General features: G+C 38.8%; 1 protein-coding gene across 1 annotated transcript in view; it reads left to right on the forward strand.

Moving 5' to 3' along the window:
• TNIP3 (TNFAIP3 interacting protein 3) overlaps positions 1-22,674 on the forward strand; it is a 188,672-nt gene that overhangs the window by 150,454 nt on the left and 15,544 nt on the right. The window contains exons 8-10 of the mRNA XM_006881132.1: positions 1,462-1,590; positions 13,451-13,570; positions 17,335-17,460. Of these exons, the coding sequence (XP_006881194.1) occupies positions 1,462-1,590; positions 13,451-13,570; positions 17,335-17,460 (375 nt within the window). The remainder of the gene's footprint in view (positions 1-1,461; positions 1,591-13,450; positions 13,571-17,334; positions 17,461-22,674) is intronic.

Here is a 22,674-nt window from a genome sequence, read left to right on the forward strand (position 1 = left end):
CTTCTTCATCTGTCATGTTTCAGCCAATTTCATAATTTGTTAGTTGTTTTACTACAATGATACCATTTTTTTAGAACTTTTATGTTTGTATATTCATTTTCTAGCACTGTAAGAGAGCACTGACACTATCATATAGGAGGTTGTATTGTTAACCCAAAGGCTAGTCTTCTCTGGCAGTTCAAATTCACCAGCAACTCCAAAAGTAAAAAGATAGGCAATCTGTTCCTGAGTGATTTACAAGCTCTGAAACCAACGGCGACACAATTTGATTCAACGATGAGTCAGTTCTAACTCCATATTGATGAGGGGCTTTTAACTCTGTAATGATGAGCCATTTGATTTTACTTGAATCTACAATCAACACCATTGGTCCCAATAGTTAGAATATCTGGAGATATATTACCAGAAACCTCTACAAAGTACTGACAAGAAATGATGTCCGTTTGAATACTAAGTGCACCTCATTCAGGTCACAGTCTTTTCAAACACTTACAATGATTGTGAGAGATGAACAATGACTAAGGATGACAAAAAAAAATAATGTCTTTGGGTTGTGGTGTTGGAGAAGAATGCAGAAGATACCTGCCAAAAGAATCAACAGATATGTCTTGCAAAAGGTGTAACCAGAGTGTTCCATGGAAGCAGTGATGGTGAAGCTTCATCTCTCATACTTTGCGTATGTTGTTAAGAGAAGTGGAGGGTCATCAAAAGAGAAGAAGACCCCTAATGAGGTAGATTCATACAACAGGACAGGACAAGTTCAGGTCTGTTGTTTATAGGGTTGCTACGATACTCAACCTGATGGCACCCAATAGCCACATAACAGATATATCACAGTAAGTGGATTTAAGGAAGAGAAATTATTTTTTTCTCATAGTTTAGGAGACTAGATGTCCAAACTCAGGTTTCTGGCTCTAAGGAAAGGCTCGCTCGCTCTCCTGATCTCTTTCCAGCTCTTCTTCTTGGGTTCTTTGGTGATTATGTTGTGCATATATTCCTAATAATCTGCTCTTTTGTGTCTCTAAAAGATTTGGTTTGAAATACACCTGACATTAACATGGCTTCGTTACTCAAAGAAAACTGATTCCCAAATGGAATACAGGTATAGAGGTTAGAGTTTACAGCATAGATTTGGCCCCATGGCTCAATCCATATCAGTGCTTTTACTGATTTGCTTATTAGTCACTCTTATCATTAACCTCTTCTTGTCATCCATATGATTGCAGAGAGGGAAGGGTGTAGATTTTTATATTGTTTTTTTTTGTATCAGAAGACTTGTAAGAACAGTGTTTAAGTTATATATTCTTTAAATTAGTTTACTCCACCTAGAGAATATTACTCTAATGAAAATCTAGCAGGCCTTGTTTATATTGTAATTCAGAAGGATATATCCAAATTGTTACCATTTCATCTAATCTATATTTATCTGAATTCAATCTCATTTTTTGTTCTTTATTTTAGAATGAAAAGAAAAGCCTGAATGAAGAATTGCATGAGCTGAAGAAAGAAAATAAACTTCTGAAGGAAAAGAATATTCTCGCAAACAAGAAGAAGGAACATTACGAATGTGAAATAAAACGCCTCAATAAGGTATCAAACCAGGTCAAGTGTGGGAGAAATGAGAATTCTTGTGTAAGGAGCTCGAGTTCCTGGAGAAGTAATGTGTCACATGTCAGGCTGCTAACTGAAACGTTGAGAGTTTGAATCCAGCACATGTTCTGAAGTTGAATATTGAATAATGTCCTTGAGTAAAGATTTACAGCCTCAGAAATCCAAGGCGAGGATTACTATGAGTTGGAATCAATGGCAGGGGCTTGGATTTTTCTGTTTGCTTGTTTGTTTTTTGTTCTGTTTTCTTGTAAAGAGTACATTGCTGAAAAAGTATCAGGAGAAAAGCCTACACTGCACCAGCTCCCGGGGTTTGAGCCCTGAAGGTCCTCAGTAATTTTTCTCTGCATCTTCCCACCACATTTGATTGAGGAGACTTGAAGCAATGCCCAACTCTACATAGAATCACCTTGAAAAAGAGAAGTGAGGAGAAATTCTAGACGAATGTATGCAGCACTGCTGCTGTTAGAAAGAAGCATAGAAAGTAGGTGGTTGTGCACGATAACATTTCTCTTGGTTGACCACAAAAGCTTCCTGAGGAAATAAGCTGCTCTTTTAAATGATCTCTGTTGGTGCAGGCTCTATGGAAACATGCTAAATCCTAAACCAAAGGAAGAAAAGGTAGACCTCCAAAAAATAATGAGTGGAGAGGGATGGCGGGAGAAAAAGTTATTTTTGTTAGGAAAATGCAATTGATTTAATATCTTTGCCCTGACTAAACTATACAAAAGTGTTGTCTGTGAATTGGGAGTCTCTGGGAGATGCAAATGGTTGATGCAACCTACTTCTGAAAAATCTGCCACTAAAGCCTCTGAGAATCACAGTTCCACTCAGACAAATGTGGGATCACCATGAGATAGCATTGACTCAAAGGCATCTGGTATCTGCACTGCTACAAAAGAATGTGTGTGTGTGTGTGTGTGTGTGTGTGTGTGTGTGTGTGTGTGTGATGATTGAGATGTGGGTGCTGTTTTCTGGACTGATAATTTCATTTACTTCGCTCATTTGTTCAGGGAGAAATTTTAATGCCTTGCTGAAAACTTTGCCAAGAGCAAGTCATATGTGGATCATAGGAAAACCGAAAACCTCTATGATAAAGTTGAAAAGATCTGCGTCTTTTCCAACTAGTTATGTCTTTGCCAAAGTAAGAAAAATTTTCTTAGTAGATGACTAACCTTGTTGTATAAAGTATGCTAGGAATTAACTAGTGTCTAGAAGTAATTTGAAGATCCCCAGGGTCAAGAAAGTGTCAGCACAGTTGACATGGTGCATTACAGACAACGATGTTTTATATATATCGGTTATGGGGAAAAGTTATTCTACAGAAGAAAGTGATGACTGGCTTTTTAAACAATGAACTCCCCTATCCTCTGAGGAAAAAAAACAACAACAATCCAATGTTCTAAGATACAAGTTGAAAGTAAATGTATGCTGGTATTTCTTTTCCCTTACTGGGAATTTCCACAAATTAATAACAAGAATGAAGGATAATGGAGATGAGATTTGAAACTCCTATAATTTTAACATTTTTTTATAAGTTATGTTACATTCTGTAGTTTGCTTCTCAGAAAAAAAAAAGTAAACTAAGCCTAGAAGATAAAGCCTATAGAAATTAGGGCAGTCAAGATTTCTTTACTCATGTGCATATGCATACTTCACTGTCTATATTCACACTATATTTAAAAATATAGAAATGAAGTAATGAGTTATAAAAATATTTTTTTCTCATATAGCACATATATTCTTGCTTATATTAGGGAAACAGGAGAAACTGCTTTCTTGTTTTGTGTTGTTATAGTGTTGAAAAAGAGTACTGAATATATCTTGGACTGCCAAAAGAACAAATGAATCTTACTGAGAGGTAATGCAACCAGAGTGCTCACAAGAGGCAAGGACGGTGAAACTTCATTTCAAAAACTTTTTAAAAAGAAAAGGAGGGGCCTCTTGTCAGGAAGAATCAGGACTTGGGAAAAGACATCATACTATAAAAGCAGAGCATAACAAAAGAGAGGAAGTCCCTTAACGAGATGAACTGTTACCATGACTGCAACAATGGGCTGTAGTACCTTCGACATCAGGAAGAAAGTGCAGGATAAGGCAAGGTAGTGATCTGTTGTTATTCATAGCAACACTCTTAGTCAACTTAGCAGGACATAACATGAAAAAGAAGATTTTTCTTTCTTTTTAATCATAATAACAATAAAAGGGGAGCTGTGATGGTTTAGTAGTAAGGAGTTATGCTGCCATCCCAGACACATGGTTCAAATTCACCAGCAGCTTTGCAGCAGAAAGATGGGCAGTCTCCTCCCATGAGATTTACTGCCTCTGAAAACTGACTGGAGGACCAGGAAAGAGTCAGTTCAAACTCACCGGTAGGCAACAACAGCCACTGGTGGCACAGATCATCGACTGCTCCAATTTATAGAAGTTGCACAGGAGAAAAATCACAGTCTCTTCCTGTGTGACATAAAGTCTGTAAAAATTCACTGGAGGGTCAGCTTTAAGCCAGTTTTGAATAGACCTCAAAAAGTGAGTGAGGGAACAAACAGAAGTAGCACACAATATTTATTTGGGTGGTTGGTTGAGCGCAATATTGTCTCACAGCATGGAATTTGCCCACCCTACTTATAAAAGCTCACTGCCTGCTTCTCCTTTCAGTCTGCAGAGTTGTAATATGTCAGTTTACTAATTTAACATATGGCTTTCAGAAGTTCTCACAACTATGTGTCTCTATGTGTACTCAAGTTAATTTTTATTTGCTTTGAAAAAATAACCAAGGTTATACTTTTCATCAGGTTTTTTGAAGAGAAGCCAGATTTTTATCCAAAATGGGAGAAATAACCTGAGCCTAGTCAGCTAGTACCACCCATGGGCAAAATTGACGTGTCTGGAAGCTCATTGAGAGATGTCTGGATCTGTTTAGTGTACATGTACCAAATAGTAAAGGACTATTCTAGAATGTGTCACAGCGTTTGCTCAAGGAAGTTGGAAACCCCCAAAAGAAATGTCTATTAGATCCACCTTCCATGGATGGCTCATTTGCAAACTTTCTAGAAGCTTAAGTAACATGAAAGGTACTCTAAGAAATCAAACTACAATAAGACTCAGGACAATAGCCGATTCATAAGTGGAAAAATAGACTCTTTATTCTCTGGACTGACTTCACCCTAGATCCTCCCTTTGACAATTAATGTTATTGAAGTTTGTATATGTCATTAAATCACTTGCAACTCATAGAACCCTATGTACAACAGCTCTGAACCCTGCTCTATCCTGAGCCAACCTCATTTTCTCTGACACACCTACCCCCATTAACCCAGTCACTGAGTCAATCTGTCTCATCTAGGATCTTCCTTTCTTGGGCTATCCTCTTATCCTTCCAAGCATGATGTCCCTCTCCAAGGACTGGTCCCTCCTTGCAACATATCCAAAGTATGTGAGATGAAGCTTCAAAATCCTTGCCTCCATGGAGCCTCTTGGTTTCAACCTCTTTTGGTTAAACCTGTTTGTTCTCATAGCAGTTCAGAGTATATTCAATACTCTTCTCCAGATCACAACTCAAGGGCATCAATTCTTCTATCATCCTTAGTCATTATCCAAGTTACAGTAACTATTATACTTCCCAGAACTTTATAAATTACCAACAAATTTGAACAAAGCATAAGTCATCATATAACTTTTATCCTATAATTAAATTCTTCCTAGAAAGAGAGGATGGAAGTTCATGATTCTATGACAAATCCTAAAATAAGATATTAATGTCAGACTAGACAATACTATTGATTAATTCTATTAGAAAATGCCTATTCTGCCCACAAACGCAATACCATATTCTTTTTTCCTTTTCTTTTTCTACCTTTATCACCATCCATATTTTACAGGAATGTGAATCAGGAAGTAAGTTACTAATACTAACACTCAGCAGACTACATCAAAACTACTCCCAGAGGAAATAAGTTCTTCCTCGAATTGTGAGCATGAGCCTTTTCTATTTGCACGGAGATATTATTTTATAATTAGTAAGTTGCCATATTGTTGACTCTGAGCACTATGAAGTAGACATTTTATTACATTTACTGTGAACAAGGGATCTTCAGAATACAGGTAATGTCTTTTGAATGTCCTGACAAAGCCTAGCATTTGTAGGGACATCACAGATTAAGGAATAAGGATGATACTTTTGGCAAATCTCTGATTTCCTTCACTCTCTCAGCCTGTGATAAAATCATCAGTTTCTGGTGATTGTCAAGAGAGCATGGAACTCTCACCACTCTATTTTGAGTTAAGGGATGCTCTGTTTTCAATGCTGTCAGGTGTCATTGAGTTGATTCTAACTCACAGCAACCCTATGTAACAGAGTAGAACTGAGCCAAAGGGTTTTTTAATCTGTCATCTTCACAATGCCAAATCACCAAGTCCTTCTCCCACAAAGTCAACTATTAGTTAGCAACCACGTAAGCCTCAGACTACTGAATAGGTGCTGTAATGGATAGTAAGTATGACTAGTCAGATAAAAAAAAAAAAAAAGCAAAACTGTGCTACTTCTACAATAGTCTTATAGAGTATGTGTCCCTTCCTGCACTGTCCCTCTCCAAGGACTGGTCCCTCCTTACAGCATGTCCAAAGTATGTCAGAAGAAGCCTCAAGATCCTTGCCTCCAAGGAACAGCCTGGTTTAACCCACTCAAGGATGAATCTGTTTGTTTTCCTAGCAGTCCATGGTACATTCAATACTCTTCTCCAGCACTACAGCTCAAAGGCATCAATTCTCCTTCTATCCTCCCTAGTCATTGTCCAACTCTCTGATGCATAACACGTGATTGCAAAGACCATGGCCTGTATGAGACGTACCTTAGTCTTCAGAGAGACACCATTGTTCTTCAGTGCTTTGGAGAGGTCCCTCACAGCAGACTTTCTCATTGCAATACGTCTTTTAATTTCCTGGATACTGGTGCCAAGAAAATCAAGGGCCGAACTCGCTCATTTCTTAAGCTCAAGGAATTGAAGAACAAATTCAAACCTTGAGTTGCCAAAATCAAGGATGTTTTAGGCAGAATATTAAATTATCTAAGTATTAAAAGAAGATGGAAAGAATATGCTGAGTCACTGTATTGAAAGGAATTGGCAGACACAGAAGAATTTCATGAAACAACATATGAGCAAGAGCCTATGGTGATGAAGGAAGAAGTTCAGGCTGCTTTGGAGGAAATAGCAAAAAATAAGGTACCAGAAATAGATGGTATATCAATTGACATGTTTCAGCTAAGAGATGCTTCCCTTGACGTGCTCACCAAGTTGTGCCAAGAAATCTGGAGAACAACCACTTGGCCAACTGACTGGAAGAGATTGATATTTGTTCCCATCCCAAAGAAGGGTGAACCAACAGACTGTGGAAACTATAGAACACTATCATTGATTTCACCTGCAAGCAAGACTCTTGGGAGTAATCATAGGGTCACATAATTTGATGGGTAGAGAGAGGTGGGTAAAGGAAATAGAAAATATCCTGTATGGAAAACAATATATATGAACTTTGTAAGCATACCAACATAAAATAAAAAAGTATTTAAAACTTAAATAAAAAAGGTGTGCTGCTGAAGGAGAATAGGACAAAGGAGAAGCAAACAAATCTCGCAGATGGTGAACTTCTATTGGGTTCACATTTCTGTTAGCCTTTCTCTCCTCTAATGCTGGAATGGTAAGATTAGTTGGCAGAGGATGGTATCCTCTGAGCCCAGCAAAATTAGGGAGCTGTGGTGGCCTAGAGCTCAGGTGTTGTGTTGCCAACTCAAAGGCAGGCAGCTCAAGTCCTCCAACTGCTCCTCAGGATAAAGACAGGCAATCTCCTCTGTGTGATTTACAGTCTCTGAGGGTCAGTTATGAGTCAGCTCCAATTTGATGGACATAACAACAGCCAGCTGCCTAGAGCTCTAGTCTTACAGAGATATTTAGTTTCGCTTGTATTAGTAACTCAATGCAAATTACCACTTGCTTTACCCCATTAAATTAAGTTCAGGTTAGACTTAACACTCCTACAGTTCTCCCTAAGGGTTGTTTTTATAAAGCTGCTGTTTCCTCTAATTTAGAATTTCATTTAAAAGGAATATACTTTCATTAAATGCCCCTTCTGGGCAAAATAAAGTCTTAAGTAAACCAAAAAAAAAAAAAAAAAAAAAAAGAAATTCCGATTCTCAGGTAGCGCCCCAGACCGACTCAGACCTTCTAGAGGCTGGACCCATGAATAAGCATGATTAGCTCTCAATGTGATTATGATGCTCACTACTATTTGAGGATCATTGGTTCATGTGATTGAAGCAAAGATTTTAGAAAAAGGCTGTAGAAGTGCTTTACTTTTGTGATTAGGTGGTGGAGAAATAAGCCACCTAATCACAATAAGGGTTGAATAACTTAGGAAGCCCTAGTGTGAGGATTAGTGCCAAGACAAAGGCACATGGTTCTATTCCATGAGCTCTTCTAAGGGAGAAAATTGGACCATCTCCTCTTGTGTGATTTGTGTTGTTGTTTTTGTTAGGTTCCATCAAGTTATGGTGATCCTATGAACAACAGATCTGAACTCTGTCCTCTCTTGTGCCGTTCTCATCGATTCTGAGATACTTGAGCCCACTTTGGTAGTCACTGTGTTATTCTATCTGGTTAATGGTCTTCCTGTCTTTCGCCAACCCACCACTTTTCCAACCATGATTTCTCTCATCAAGGAATACCTCTGCTAACAACAAGCCCAACATATGTGAGATGAAGTTTTGACATATTTGCCTCTAAGAAACTGGCCGCATTTTCTCCAAGACATATCTGTTGGGGATTTTTAGCAGTGTCTTGGGTTCAGTGCTCTTTTTCAAAACCACAGCTCAAAGGCATCAATTTTTCTTCTGTCAACTCTATTCATTGTCCAGCTCTCAGATCCACAGCAAGTGACTGAACTGATTCACGGCCTGAATCAGATGCACTTTAGTCCTCAAACTAACATCATTGTTCCTCAGTAATTTGGACAGGTTCCTGACTGAAGACTTTCTCTTCTTTTTTGGCAATAAAAATAGTATTTTAGTCCACCTCTTCCCACTCTCCCTCCTGGTACACTTTTCCCCTTTCGCTCCCACAGCAACATTACAATCAGAAAAAAATAAGTTTCAGGGGGCGGGATTTGGGGGAGAGAATAGCGGTAAAAACAATCAAGCAACAACAGGAATTTTCAAAATAGGTTATTCTGCTTAGTCCACCTCTTCTCCCTCTCCCTCCTGGTACACTTTTCCCCTTTCGCTCCCACAGCAACATTACAATCAGAAAAAAATAAGTTTCAGGGGGCGGGATTTGGGGGAGAGAATAGCGGTAAAAACAGTCAAGCAACAACAGGAATTTTCAAAATAGGTTATTCTGCTTAGTCGTCATCTTCTCCCTCTTCGTCAGGCTCTAGTTTTCGCTTCTGACCGTTTTCTTCTTCTCCAAGATCTTCTTCATCTTCCTCGTCATCGACGTCTTCGTCATTATAATCTTCTTCATCTTCCTCCTCCTCTCTGCTCACATCCTCCTCTTCACCTTCCTCCTCTTTCTCCTCCTCCTCCTCGTCTTCCACTACCTGAGCATCTTCATTACCTTATTCCTCATCCTCCTCGTCATCCAGGCCCTCCATGTAGCCCTCAGCATCCGAGTCAGATGTTTCCTTGACATCCCAGTCGTAGCCATCAAGGTATGTGAGTTGTGGGAGGAGCTTGAACACGTTTTTCTGATAGTTGTTCAGAATCTCAGGGGCTCTGGAAGTCTTAGCAGAAAAGTCTCCAAACCTCACACATCTAAATTTAAGTGGCAACAAAATTAAAGACCTCAGCACAATAGAGCCACTGAAAAAGATAGAAAACCTCAAGAGCTTAGACCTTTTCAATTGTGAGGTAACCAGCCTGAACCACTGAAGACTTTCAATGCAATACATCTCCTCATCTCCTGAACTCTAGAATGAAAGCTGCTAGTTGTGGGGGATCCAAGTGAGAGGAAATCATTGCCAACTTCAATCTTTTCTCCATTTATTGTGATGTTGATTATTGGTCCAGTGGTGGGGATTTTTCCTTTCTTGATATTGATATGTAATCACCATTGAAAATTGCAGACTCTGATCTCCTACAACAAGTGCTTCAATTCCTGAGGCTGGGCCTAACAATCTGCATAATACAGGTTGACTAGTCCACCTCCTATCTTGATGCCTGCTCTTTTTCATATAGTCCAGCTTCTCAAATAATTTGATCAGCATACAGATTGAATAGCTATGGAGAGAAGACATAACCCTGACCTTTCTTAATTTTATACCACATTACATTATAAGAAGATGTGCTGCAATCTCAAAGGCATGAGGTTTGAAACCACCAGTTGTGTGTCAGGAAATGTGAGGATTACACAGGGTTCAGATCTTTTGTTCACAGGATCGCTATGAATTGTACCTGACTCAATGGCACCTAAGAACAACAACAACAAAAACTACAGTTGTCTTTGAGTTTTGGTGCTAGAGAAGCATATTGAACATACCATGGGCTTCTAACAGAACAAACATGTCAGTCCTTGAAAGGGTAAAACCAAGTTGCTCTCTGGAGGCAAAGATTTTGAAACTCTGTCTAACATACTTTGGGCATGTTGCTTTTAGGGATCAGTCCTTGGAGAAGGACATAATACTTGGAAGGGGAGAGGAACAATGCAGGAGAGGAAGATCCTGGATGAGATTAACTGACACAGTGACTGTGGTCATATGGTTTGGTTTATCAGAGACAGTGAGATTGGCCCAGGGTAGGACAGAGTTCAGAGCTATTGTATGTAAGATCACTGAAGTATGTAAGGTGACTAATGGCACATAACAACAACAGCATTGTAAATGGTATAGCTTTCTTGGTTTCTTTCTCTATGTTTTCTTTGCTACTGTAAAGGAATTCACTGAATTTTATACATTAATCCTGTATTCTGTCATTCTACTAAATTGGCCTGAGAACCAGAAAAAAAAATATTGATATGTAGTTACTTGAAGAGCTATGGAAAAAGAAGTACATGATAGAAGACACAATGAAAGTCACTACGAGACAGGGAGTCAGAAGAAATATATCAGTGAGTAGGAACTTGAACAACCATGGAATGGAATGCAAAAGATGGAAGAAAGAACTGAAACGATAGATAAAAAAAGTGCAAGGACTTTAAAATATCCTTACAAGACAGAGAGAGTATAACCATGACAGTACTAAAAATAACATAAATGCATGAAAACAATCAAGAATAGTAATACTGTAATGGTAGAAGTGTCTAACACGCTAGAAGGACCAAAATGTAGTAGAAGAGATGGAGTAGAAAGTCAGTGAGCTGGAAGACAAGAACCTCAATGGAAAAATCCTGGAAGAAAAAACAAAGATGAGATGTAAAGAAAATTAAAATATTAGAATCAAGTAGGATGACATAAAAAGGACAACATAACATATAATTGTAATTCCAGAACATGAAAGGGGCAGGGAAATCATTGTAAAAATTGTAGAAGAAGTATAAGAAGAAAACTTCCCAAGTATTAGAAAGAACCAAGAAATCCATATTCAAGAAGCTCAGCAAATACCAAATGTACTAGACAAGAAAAGAAAAATATCAAGACATGGTGTTATTATGTGCCATATAGATACAATAGTTCTGAACTCTATCCTGAGCCTGTATCATTGTCCCTAACACACCTAACCCCATTTTCTCAGTTACTGTGTCAGTCTGTCTCATGCAGGGTCTTCTTCTCCTGCACTGTTGCTCCATCCTTCCAAGCATAATGTCCTTCTCTAGGACTGGACACTTCTGGCCACATGATCCAAGTACATGAGACAGAGCTTCCTAGCCTCTGAGGAGATACATGGTTTAACCCTCTCCAAGACAGACTCATTTGTCTTCTTGGTGGTCTGTGTTCAAGACTCTTCTAAAGCATCACAACTCAAAGTCATAATAAATAATTATGAAGTTTGTGGCCTGGATCAGGCATACCTTAGTCTGGAAATAGACATTGTTGCTGCTTCTCAGTACTCTGGAGAAGTCCCTGATGTCACATTTTCCCATTTAAATTTTTCTTTTGATTTCCTGTGTGCTGGTACCAAGAGTGTTGATTGTGGAGCCAAGAAAGTTGTAACTGTTAACAGACTCAATCTCTTCTCCATCTATCATGGTGCTGCCAATTGGCCTAGTGGTGAGGATCTTTGTCTTTTTGATGTTGAGCTTCAATCCACATTGACGACTACAGTCATTGACCTTCTTCAGCAAGCGCTTCAGTTCCTCCTCAGTTTCAGCAACCAAATTGTGTCATCTGCTTAAAGTAGGTTGTGCTACATTCCTTCTTATAGAGCCAAGCCTCCTGAATGATTTGCTCTACATATAAATTGAAAAGTTTTGGAGACATGCTGAATCCTTGGCACACTTCTTTCCTGATCTTGAACCATGTAGTGTTTCCTTACTCTTTTCTGAGAGCTTTTCCCAAATCTCAGTATAGTTTTCACAAAAGCACAATCAAGTGTTCTAATATTCCCATTTTCCTCAAGGTTAGCCACAACTTGTTTTGATCCACACAGTTAAATGCCTTTTCATAGTCAATGAAATATGATAGATATTCCTCTGGTACTCTTTTCTTTCTGCCAAGATCCATCTGACATTCATGATAATATCTCTAGGGCCATAGCCTCTTCTAAACCCAGCTTGTATTTCTGGTAGTTCTGTGTCAATGTACTGTTCCAGTAATTTTTTAATAATCTTCAGCAAGATTTTGCTTGCATGTGATATTAGTTATATTGTTTGATAATTTTCACACTCTCTTGGACCATCTTTTTTTGGAATGGGAATAAATATGGATCTCTTCCAGTCAGTTGGGGCCAGGTAGTTGTCCTACAGAGTTCTTGGCACAACCTGGTGAGCATGTCCAGGGCAGCACCTGCTTGTTTAAATGTGTAAGTTGGTATTCCATCAGTTCCTGAGGCCTTATTTGTGCCAAGTCCTTCGGAATAGCCTCATTCAAGACATAACATAGTCTAATTCTCTTAAATAAAAGATAAGTCTAGAATGCTAAATGTAATGCAAGAAAAACAGGGTCACCTACAGAGGAAAAAAAATTAGATTAAGTTCTGATTTCTCAGCAGAAACCATGAAAGCAAAAAGACAGTGGAATGTCATATACAGAAAGTTGAAAGAAAACAATTGCCAGCCAAGGATCATTTACCCAAAGTTGTCTATCAAATATGAAGGAGAAAGTCCTTTTCAAAAAAATAAAGAACTCAAGGAATTTGTGAAAACAAGATTCTATTTCTGGCCTTATTTCTCTTACCAAGTCCATACTCTCTGATTATAATTCCTTCTACATTGCTCCTAGCTTTTGCATGCCAGTCACCAATTATCATTAACACATGATGATCACATGTTTGATCAATTTTGGACTGCAAAATTTGGTAAAAAATTTCAATTTCCTCCTCTATGGTTTTAGCTGTTGGTACTTATATATAAATAATAGTTGTATTAACAGGTCTTTCTTGCATGCATATCATTAGTACTCTATCACTCACAACATTGTATTTTAGAAACTTGTTTGCCTCTGGAAACTTGCTCTATATGGTCAGCTATGAATCAGTTCTGACTTGACAGTGCATAACGACAACAATAGTGGGGGTGGGGGAGGAAAGAGATTCTTACAAAAGAATACATATGCAAGAAAACCAGTCATTTGAATCAGCATTAGAAATTGTGTCATTATACGTAGCAGTTGCACTTGAAACAAAAATTACAACAATGATAGAGAAATGCATATGATGTGGTGAATCTTAGGTCAACACTGTGTTTCTCTTACATGACAGGCACTTCAGGATGCCTTGAAGATTGAGGGTGCAACATTTTCTGAGAACTATTTGGGGAAGTCACAAATGAAGTGCTGTCATGAGGAGATGAAAACACAAATGGAAGTTCTAAAACACCAGGTGAGAAACAGGAAGTAGCGTGAGCTTATAGAAAACCTGGGGTTCAATGTTCATGTTTCTTTGGCCATTCTTTAATGTCTTACTTCTCAACATGTGTCAAAGTTTCTTGCATTTGTTTCAGTAAGAATTGTCTAATTTTAAAGTTTGATGAGAAACTACAGATTATCAGATACAATTCCTATATTATGTTGTTGTTGTTATGTGTCGTCGAGTCATTTGCGACTCATAGCAACCCTATGTACAACAGCCCTAAACCCTGCTCTATCCTGTGCCAATCACACTGCCTCAGACACACCCATCCCAATTACCCCAGTCACTGAATCAATCCATCTCATAGAGGGTCTTCCCCTCTTGCGCCATCCCTCCATCCTCCCAAGCATGATATCCCCCTCCAAGGACCTGTCCCTCCTGGCTACATGTCCAAAGTATGTCAGATGAAGCCCCAGAATCCTTGCCTCCAAGGAGGTGCTTGGTTTAACCCTCTCCGGGATGAATCTGTCTGTTTTCTTGGCAGTCCATGGTACATTCAATACTCTTCTCCAGCACCACAGCTCAAAGACATCAATTCTCCTTCTATCCTGCCTAGTCATTGTCCAACTGTCTGATGCATAACAAGTGATTGCAGAGACCATGGCCTGTATCAGGCACACCTTAGTCTCCAGAGAGACACTGTTGCTCCTGAGTACTTTAGAGAGGTCCCTAACAGCAGACTTTCCCATCGCATTACGTTTTTTAATTTCCTGGCTAATGGTGCCAAGAGTGTTGACTGTGGAGCCGAGCAAACTGAAGCTGTGAACAATTTCAATCTCTTCACCACCCATCCTGATGCTACCAATTGGTCCAGTGGTGAGAATCTTTGTCTTCTTGACATTGAGCCTCAGTCCATACTGAAGGCTGCAGTCCTTGACCCTCTGCAGCAAGTGCATGAGGTCCTCCTCAGTTTCAGCAAGCAGGGTTGTGTCATCTGCATAACGCAGATTGTTAATAGATCTTCCACCAATCCTGATGCCACAATTCTCCTCACAGAGCCCATCCTCCCGGATAATCTGCTCTGCATACAGATTGAAAAAGTATGGAGACAGGACATATCCCTGGTGTACACCCGTCCAAATTTTGAACCATGCCTATATCATAGAAGAGGATATTAAGGTTAACATCTCCTCCCATGTGATTATTGCCTCTGAAAGCCCACTGGAGGGTCAGCTACTGGTCAGTTCAGACTCAGTGGCAATGGGTGAGTGAGTGAGCTGACATAGAGAGAGTTTGTGGTGGCAAATCTGGGCTTAGTATTTTATCAACTTTATCTTAATAATCCAAGGAGCCTTGGTAGATCAGTTGTTAAACACCTAGTTTCTAACTGAAAGGTCAGTGGTTCAAAATACGTCACAATAAAGATGTGGCGGTCTACCTCTGTAAAGATTTACAGCCTTGGAAACCACCTGGAGCAGTTAGTGTCACTCTTTAATATAGGGTCACTGTGGGTCAGAATTAATTCGATGGCAATGGGTTTAAAAAAAAAGTCTGAATAATATGCTTAATTAGATTTCCAATTAAATATATAGCTTAATAATAAATCCATGAAAAGAATCAATGTAATATTCAGAGTTTTAAAGCCTGGCCAAATTCTCAACCCCTGAAGCACTAGAAATTCTAGCCAGAATTTCTGTTAAAAAAACACATCTGTACTCAGACACTTGAGTCATCTTCTATGTTCTCATATAATGCAGACCACATGCAAAAGAGTCACACATGGAGTCAAGAGCCATGGTTTAGCTCATGTTTGATACAGACAGTGACAGGCATTATCTTTCTCATAATCCCTTGTGGGTAGGCCAGAATCTAACTCCTTAGTTTTGTCTGGCTATATCTCTAATTTTTCTGTGTACTCATGTTAAGTTCCATCAGTAACCAAGTTCCAAATGAAACTCTGTAAGATTTAAATTCCAAACAAACTGAGCTACACTCTTGGCCCTCACCTGACTAAAAGAGTACTTGGTCATCGTGTCGTGTTTGAGAAAGAGTCCTCTGTTCTGACTGGATGGGCTTCTTCCACTTAAAATGCCTCTGAAAATTCTTACAGATTACTTGAAGTATGTCTGGAATTGAACATCAGCTATCAATCCAAATGGCAGCTTGACTAGGTATAGTTTCTTTGCAATGCTTTTTATAAATAAAGCCCTAAAAACAAAATATGTGCATCTAAATCTGTATCAAAATGTTGAATTTCCCTCTTGTCTTTCCTACATTTTGTCCTGTTACCTGTAATATAAAGTTGATACAGGTTGTTTCTACTTTTGATGACTGCTTTACTTTCTTGATTCTATTAACAGAAATAATTTCTATACATGTCATCAAAGAACACTGATTTATTTTCTCACAGTTCAGAAGTCCAGAAGTAAAAATTCAGGTGCCAGCTCTAGCAGATTTTCTATTTCAAAACCTTTTCTGTTGGCTCTGGAGGAAAGTCTGAAGTTTTTCAGCTTCTGTTCTTCACTGCCTAGGCACCCTTTATGCAACATGGCATCTGTCTTCCCCTTCCTTCATCTATGCTTTCTTGTTGCTGTACTTAATCTGACCTTTTAAATCTCAAAAGTGTGGTTTAAAACACTTTCTTCAGGTGTGCTATCATTAACATAGCAAACTGTCCATGGATGTAAAAAGAAGATGGCCATCTCTGACCTTTCACGTCATTGCCATCAAGTCATAGCTGATCCTCTAGTGGTTTGGGAAGACTGGAAACCTTGTGAAGTTGATAATGGATTTGAACCCCCAGAGAGGACCCTCCTCTGGGTTAGCAGCACAACTACGTACGGACTAGGCAACCAGAGTTCCAAACCTCTTTTCGAAGTTTAATTTCTTTTCATACCTTAACATGTTATTCTCCAAGTCATCAGTTGACATAATGTGAATTAAAAACACCAAGAATTAATTTTTATTTTCTTTTTAGCTTAGTAACTGTTTAGGAGCACTCGGAGTGACTCTAAAGTAATGTTCCACAAAAATATTACCATACTTTCTTTTTCAAATCAACTCCCACAATTTCTCATAAAGGAAAACCTATTAACAATTCCTCATAAAGGAATATACATCAGCCTTTCATTTCTATTTTTGTACTTAACTTCTAATTCATATTTGGACACTCCAGCATATCAATATCCAATGGTTTAATTTAAAAGTTATTGTCAGTAAACCATCTTTTAAGATTTCAAACAGTGTTCATACATCAAAACTTGTATTGTAGATGGATGACTTGCTCCAAGACAGTGAGCTTTAGCAGTAGGCAGAGGGGTCCTAACAGTAATGGGCTGTGCAACACAATAATGGGAAAGAGGGATTGTTTTCATAATATACACATCGTCATTTTGATTCTGAGTCTTGACACATGCCCAGAGAGAAAAAGATTGAGAACCACTGCTCTGCATAAAGTAGAAGACATAATCAAAGTCTTATGTATCAGCATGGATTCCTACCATGAATCAATATTGATAAAAAAGGTAAAATGTTTCTAATTAGAAAGGTCTTGATACCATCTATTCCGAAATCATTTAACAATAGCTTAAGAGAACGAGAAAGGGAGCTCTGGCTGCCTAGTTGGCAGGGAGATGCACTGCCAACTCAAAGGTGGGCAGTTCAAATCTATGAGCTATTTCACAGGCCCCACTAGAGGGTCAGCTCTGACTCAATCCAAACTTGAGAGGATTTAATTTGAGTTTCAGTTTAAGAAAAATGGGAAGTAAAAGTAATCCCTCACTGGTATTTCATAGGTACAAATATATGAAGAAGACTTCAAAAAGGAGCGATCAGACCGAGAAAGACTCAACCAAGAGAAAGAGGAGCTGCAGCAAATTAATCAGACATCTCAATTCCAGTTGAACAGGCTGAATAATCAGGTAGGAGTTAAAATAATTTTTGACAAGCCATGTGTTTATTTTTATTTTATAATTTTAAAATTCCAGGGATTTTGGCTTCCTTTTATTGATATTACATTTCTTGAAGGATCAGCACCTGGAATGAAAACATTCATAAACAATGTTTTAAGGACTTGAAAAATTATTGGAAGAGTCTTTCAACTTAATTACATTAAGGAGTTACCCAAGAAATTAAATTCCAAGGTCTCCTATGAAATCTAGTCCTTTTAATTTTTTTTCTCATAATATTTATCTTGGTAGAATGGGATTTAAACCACATAGTACTTAAATTCAAATTCAAAACACTCCAATACAATGAAGTGACTTTTAAATTCCTATTATTATCTTGGAAGAACTGTGTAGGAATGCTTCTATCTTCCAAAAATGTATGTATTTTAAATGTGATGTATATTTGACACAATCTTGCTTGCCAAAACTGAGGAGAGCCTGAGCATTTTGCTGCCGAAGGTCAAGGACTGCAGCCCTAAATATGGATTGAAGCTTAACATCAAGAAAACAAAAATTCTCACCACTAGGCAAAGTGGCAGCATCATAATAGACAGGAAAGCAATTGAGATTGTTAACACTTTAGCCTACTTGGCACTACTATCAACACTCTTGGTATCAGCAGCCAGGAAAAGACAAATTACACTAGGTAAATCTGCTGTCAAGGATCTCTCCTTGAGAGTACTGACTCCTTCAGAGTACTAAAGAGTAATGATGACAGTCTAGAGACTAAGGTGCACCTGATCCCTGCCATGGTCTTGACAATTACTTGCTATGCATCAAAGACTGGAAAATGACTAAAGATTATAGAAGAAGAATCAATGCTTTTGTATTGTGGTGCTGAGGCACAGTATTGAATATGCCAAGAGAATGAACAGATCCATCCTAGAGAGGATGAAACCAGGCTGCTCCTTGGAAGCAAAGATTTTGAAGCTCCATGTGATATACTTTGGTCATGTTGCAAGGAGTGACCAGCACTTGGAAAAGGCCTCATGTTTGGAAGGATGGAGAGACAGAGCAAGAGAGGAAAACCCTGGATGAGATGGACTGATGATACAGTGACTACAGTAAAGGGGCTAAATGTGTCAGAGACAATGATATTTGCTTAGTATAGAGCAGAGGTCAAGGCTATTATACATAGGGTCAATATGAGTCAGAGTCAACTCGATGACACATACAACAACATCATATTTCTACTGAAATAAAAAATTTCAAGCAGTGACTTGACAGTAACTATCAACTATCTACCAAGAACTGAAGGGCACCCAGGAAAGAAAACCAGACAAAGTTAACCAGTTAATCAAAATGTTGCTGTTGTTAGATGTTATCTCACCAGAATGTTGTTGTTATGTGCAGTCAAGTCCCTTGCGACTCAGAGCGACCCTATATACAACAGCCTTAAACCCTGCTCTGTCCTGTGTCAATCGCACTGTCTCCGATACATCCATCCCGAATACCCCAGTCACTGTATCGATCCACCTCATAGAGGGCCTTCCCCTCCTGCGCTGTCCCTCCACTCTACCTAGCATTATTTCCCTCTCCAAAAACTGGTCCCTCCTTTACAACAAGTCCAAAGTATGTCAGATAAAGCCTCAGGATCCTTGTTTCCAAGGACCAGCCTGGTTTAACCCTCTCTAGGATGGATCTGTTTGTTTTCTTAGCAGTCCATGGTACACTCAATACTATTCTCCAGCACCACAGCTCAAAGGCATCAATTCTCCTTCTATCCTCCCTAGTCATTGTCCAACTCTCGGTCGCATAACAAGTGATTGCAAAGACCATGGCTTGTATCAGATGCACTTTAGTCTCCAGAGAGAAACCATTGCTCTTCAGTACATTGGAGAGGTCCCTAATAGCAGACTTTCCCATCATAATAAATCTTTTAATTTTATGCATGCTGATGCCAAGAGTGTTGGCTGTGGAGCCAAACAGACTAAATCAATGAACAATCTCAATCTCTTCCCCATCCATCCTGATGCTGCCAATTGGTCCAGTGGTGAGAATCTTTGTCTTCTTGCTATTGAGTCTCAATCCATATTGAAGGCTGCAGTTCTTGACCCTCTGCAGCAAGTGCTTCATGTCCTCCTCAGTTTCAGCAAGCAGGGTTGTGTCATCTGCATAACGCAGATTGTTGATAGATCTTCCACCAATTCTGATGCCACATTTCTCCTCATAAAGCCCAGCCTCCCAGATAATCTGTTCTGCATACAGGTTGAAAAGGTATGGAGACAGGACACATCCCTGGCATACGCCCTTCCCAATTTTGAACCATGCAGTGTTCCCTTGCTCTGTTCTGACGACTGCCTCTTGGTTCAAGTATAGGTTTCGCATTAGCAAAATCAAGTGCTCTGGGATTCCCATTCTTCTCAGAGTTAGCCACAGTTTGTTATGATCCACACAGTCAAATGCCTTTGCACAATCAATGAAACACAGATAGACATTTCTCTGGTATTCTGTGCTTTCAGCTAAGATCCATCTACCAGAATATTTTAAATGCAAGTCTATTAAAATAAATTGTAATAGAGTACATTAAAAGTAATCTCAGAAATTTGGCACAACAAATAAATACTTAAGTTAATTGAAGGAAAAATTAACAAATACAGCTTTGGGTTAAGAAAATAAAATGAAACACAAAATTTTGGGTTGAGATGTTATGCAACTCTTTTCAACAAGTAGGATATTGTTGTGGTATATGTTGTGGCTGATTTGTAGCTCCAAGATTTCCAGTCTTAGGAGGGAACATAAACTGTTAGCCATCCTATTATTTCTATTAGAAAATAGAATGCAAATTCATTTGTTTTCTGACATCTTATCAAGAATTAACTAGAAGTTCATAATTTTACATGGAAAAACTCTTTAGCAGAAAGATTTCCTCGCTACGAAATCAGATGGAATATAATTGTGGCAAAATGTAATGACAATTTTCTGCACATAATCAATGCAAACTACTATATAACAATGGGTGAAAAAAATGGTCTATGTATGTTCTTGGTAAGTAAATTACTCCCAAATTTTATTTCATACACACAAAACCTTTGGAAGCAGGAGTGGCATCCACTTCCTAAATAACTTGCCTCCAGAAACTCTTTGAACTTTGATAAATGTAGATAGTTGTAGAGGAGCTTCAGGCCTTTTGTTCATGGGGTCACTATGAGTCGTGCTCAACTCAAAGGCAATCAACAAAAACAACAACAACAATGTAAAAGCTGTCCATTTTTTTAATTGCAACTGTAGAGATTGTTTCCTGCTGGATTTTATCATTCTAGCATCTCAACATCAAGCAAACAAAGATCCTCCCCATTAGTCCAATAAGAGGTCATGATAGATGTATAAATGATTAAAGTTATATATTACTTCATCTTTCTTATATCCACGATCAACACTCTTGGCATCAGCAGTCAGGAAATCAAAAGATTAATTGCATTAGGAAATCTGCTGTCAGGGACCTTTGTAAAGTGCTAAAGAGCAGTGATGTAAGTCTAGAGACTAAGGCGCACCTGATCCAGGCCATGGTCTTCACAATTACTTGATTTGCACCAGAGAGCTGGAAAATGACTAAGGATGACAAGAGAAGAATTAATGACTTTGAGTTGTATCTTTTGAGAAGAGTCTTGAACATACCCATTGACTTCCAAGGTCTGTCTTAAAGAGGTTGAAACCACTTTGCACTTTGGAGGCAAAGATTTTGAAGCTCTGTCTCACATACTTCAGACATGTTGCCACAAGGAAGTAGTCCTTGCAGAAGATCATGAAGCTTGGATGATAGAGGCTCAGCACAGAAGAGGAAGACCCTGGATAAGTTGGACACAGCCACTATGGCAATGGGATCGGGTATTTCAGAGATGGCTAGGTTGGCTCAAGATAGGGCAAGTTTCAGAGCCGTTGTTGATAGAGTCTCTACGAGTCATAGTCAACTCAACAGCACATAACACCAACAACAGTTTAAAGGAGCTCTGTTAGCCTAGTAGGTAAAGAATTGCACTGCCGACTCAAAGGCACAACAGTCTGATTCCACCGGCTGCTCTATAGGAGAAAGATGAGTAATCTCCTCCCATGTGATCTATGACTCTAAAAACTCACTGGAAAATTAGCTGTGAGTGGGTTCCAACTCAACAGCATATAACAACAAGAGCATTTCAAATGCAGACTGGGAATAAATTCGTGTTCATAATTAGCAATGTTCTTGCCATTACAGAAGTTTTCATTCAACCACCCACTTAAATTATAAAACTCGGCCAGGTTCTGATTGTGGAACAGACCACCAACTACTTAAGCTGAAGCTAAAGAAAATGAAATCAAATCCACAGGAGCCAAAATATGACCTTTAGTCTATCTCACCTGAATTTCAAAACCATCTCAGGAACAGGTTTGAGGCTTTCAACACTAAAGAGAAAAAAACAGATGAGTTATGGGAGGATATCAAGAATATCATCCAGGAAGAGTGCATAAGGCCATTACAAAGAGAGAGAAGGAAGAAAAGACCAAAATGAATGCCAAAAGAGACTGAATATTGAACTAGAGCACAGAGAAGCCGAAGCAGAGGGAAGAAATCAAGATATTAAGGAGATGAACAGGAGAGTTCAAAAGGCAGTGCAGGAAGACAAAGTGAAGTATTATAATGAAATGTGCAAAGAGCTGGAGTCAGAAAATCAAAGGGGAAAACTTGCTCAGCATTTCTTAAGCTCAAGGAACTGAAGAACAAATTCAAGCCTAAAGTTGCAATACTTAAGGATGCTTTGGGCAGAATATTAAATGATCCAGGAAGTCTTAAAAGAAGATGGAAAGAGTATACAGAGTCATTGCACCAAAAGGAATTGGCAGACACAGAAGAATTTCCTGGAAAAACATATGAGCAAGAGCCTGTGGTGATAAAGGAGGAAGTTCAAGCTGCTTTGAAAGAATTGGCAAAAAATAAGGCTACAGGAACTGATGACATACCAATTGACATATTTCAACTAACAGATGCTGCCCTGGATGTGCTCACCAAGTTGTGACAAGAAATCTTGAAGACAACAAAATGGCCAACTGACAGGAAGAGATCTATATTTGTTCCCATTCCAAAGAAAGGGAACAGAGTGTGGAAATTATCGAACAATATCATTAATATGACAGTCAAGCAAGATTCTGCTGAAGATTATCCAAAAATGACTGGAACAGCACTTCAACAGAGAACTACCAGAAGTGCAGGCT

This window comes from Elephantulus edwardii, unplaced genomic scaffold (genome assembly GCF_000299155.1).
Source record: "Elephantulus edwardii isolate Elephantulus edwardi_28Jun2011 unplaced genomic scaffold, EleEdw1.0 scaffold00012, whole genome shotgun sequence".
NCBI lineage: Eukaryota > Metazoa > Chordata > Mammalia > Macroscelidea > Macroscelididae > Elephantulus > Elephantulus edwardii.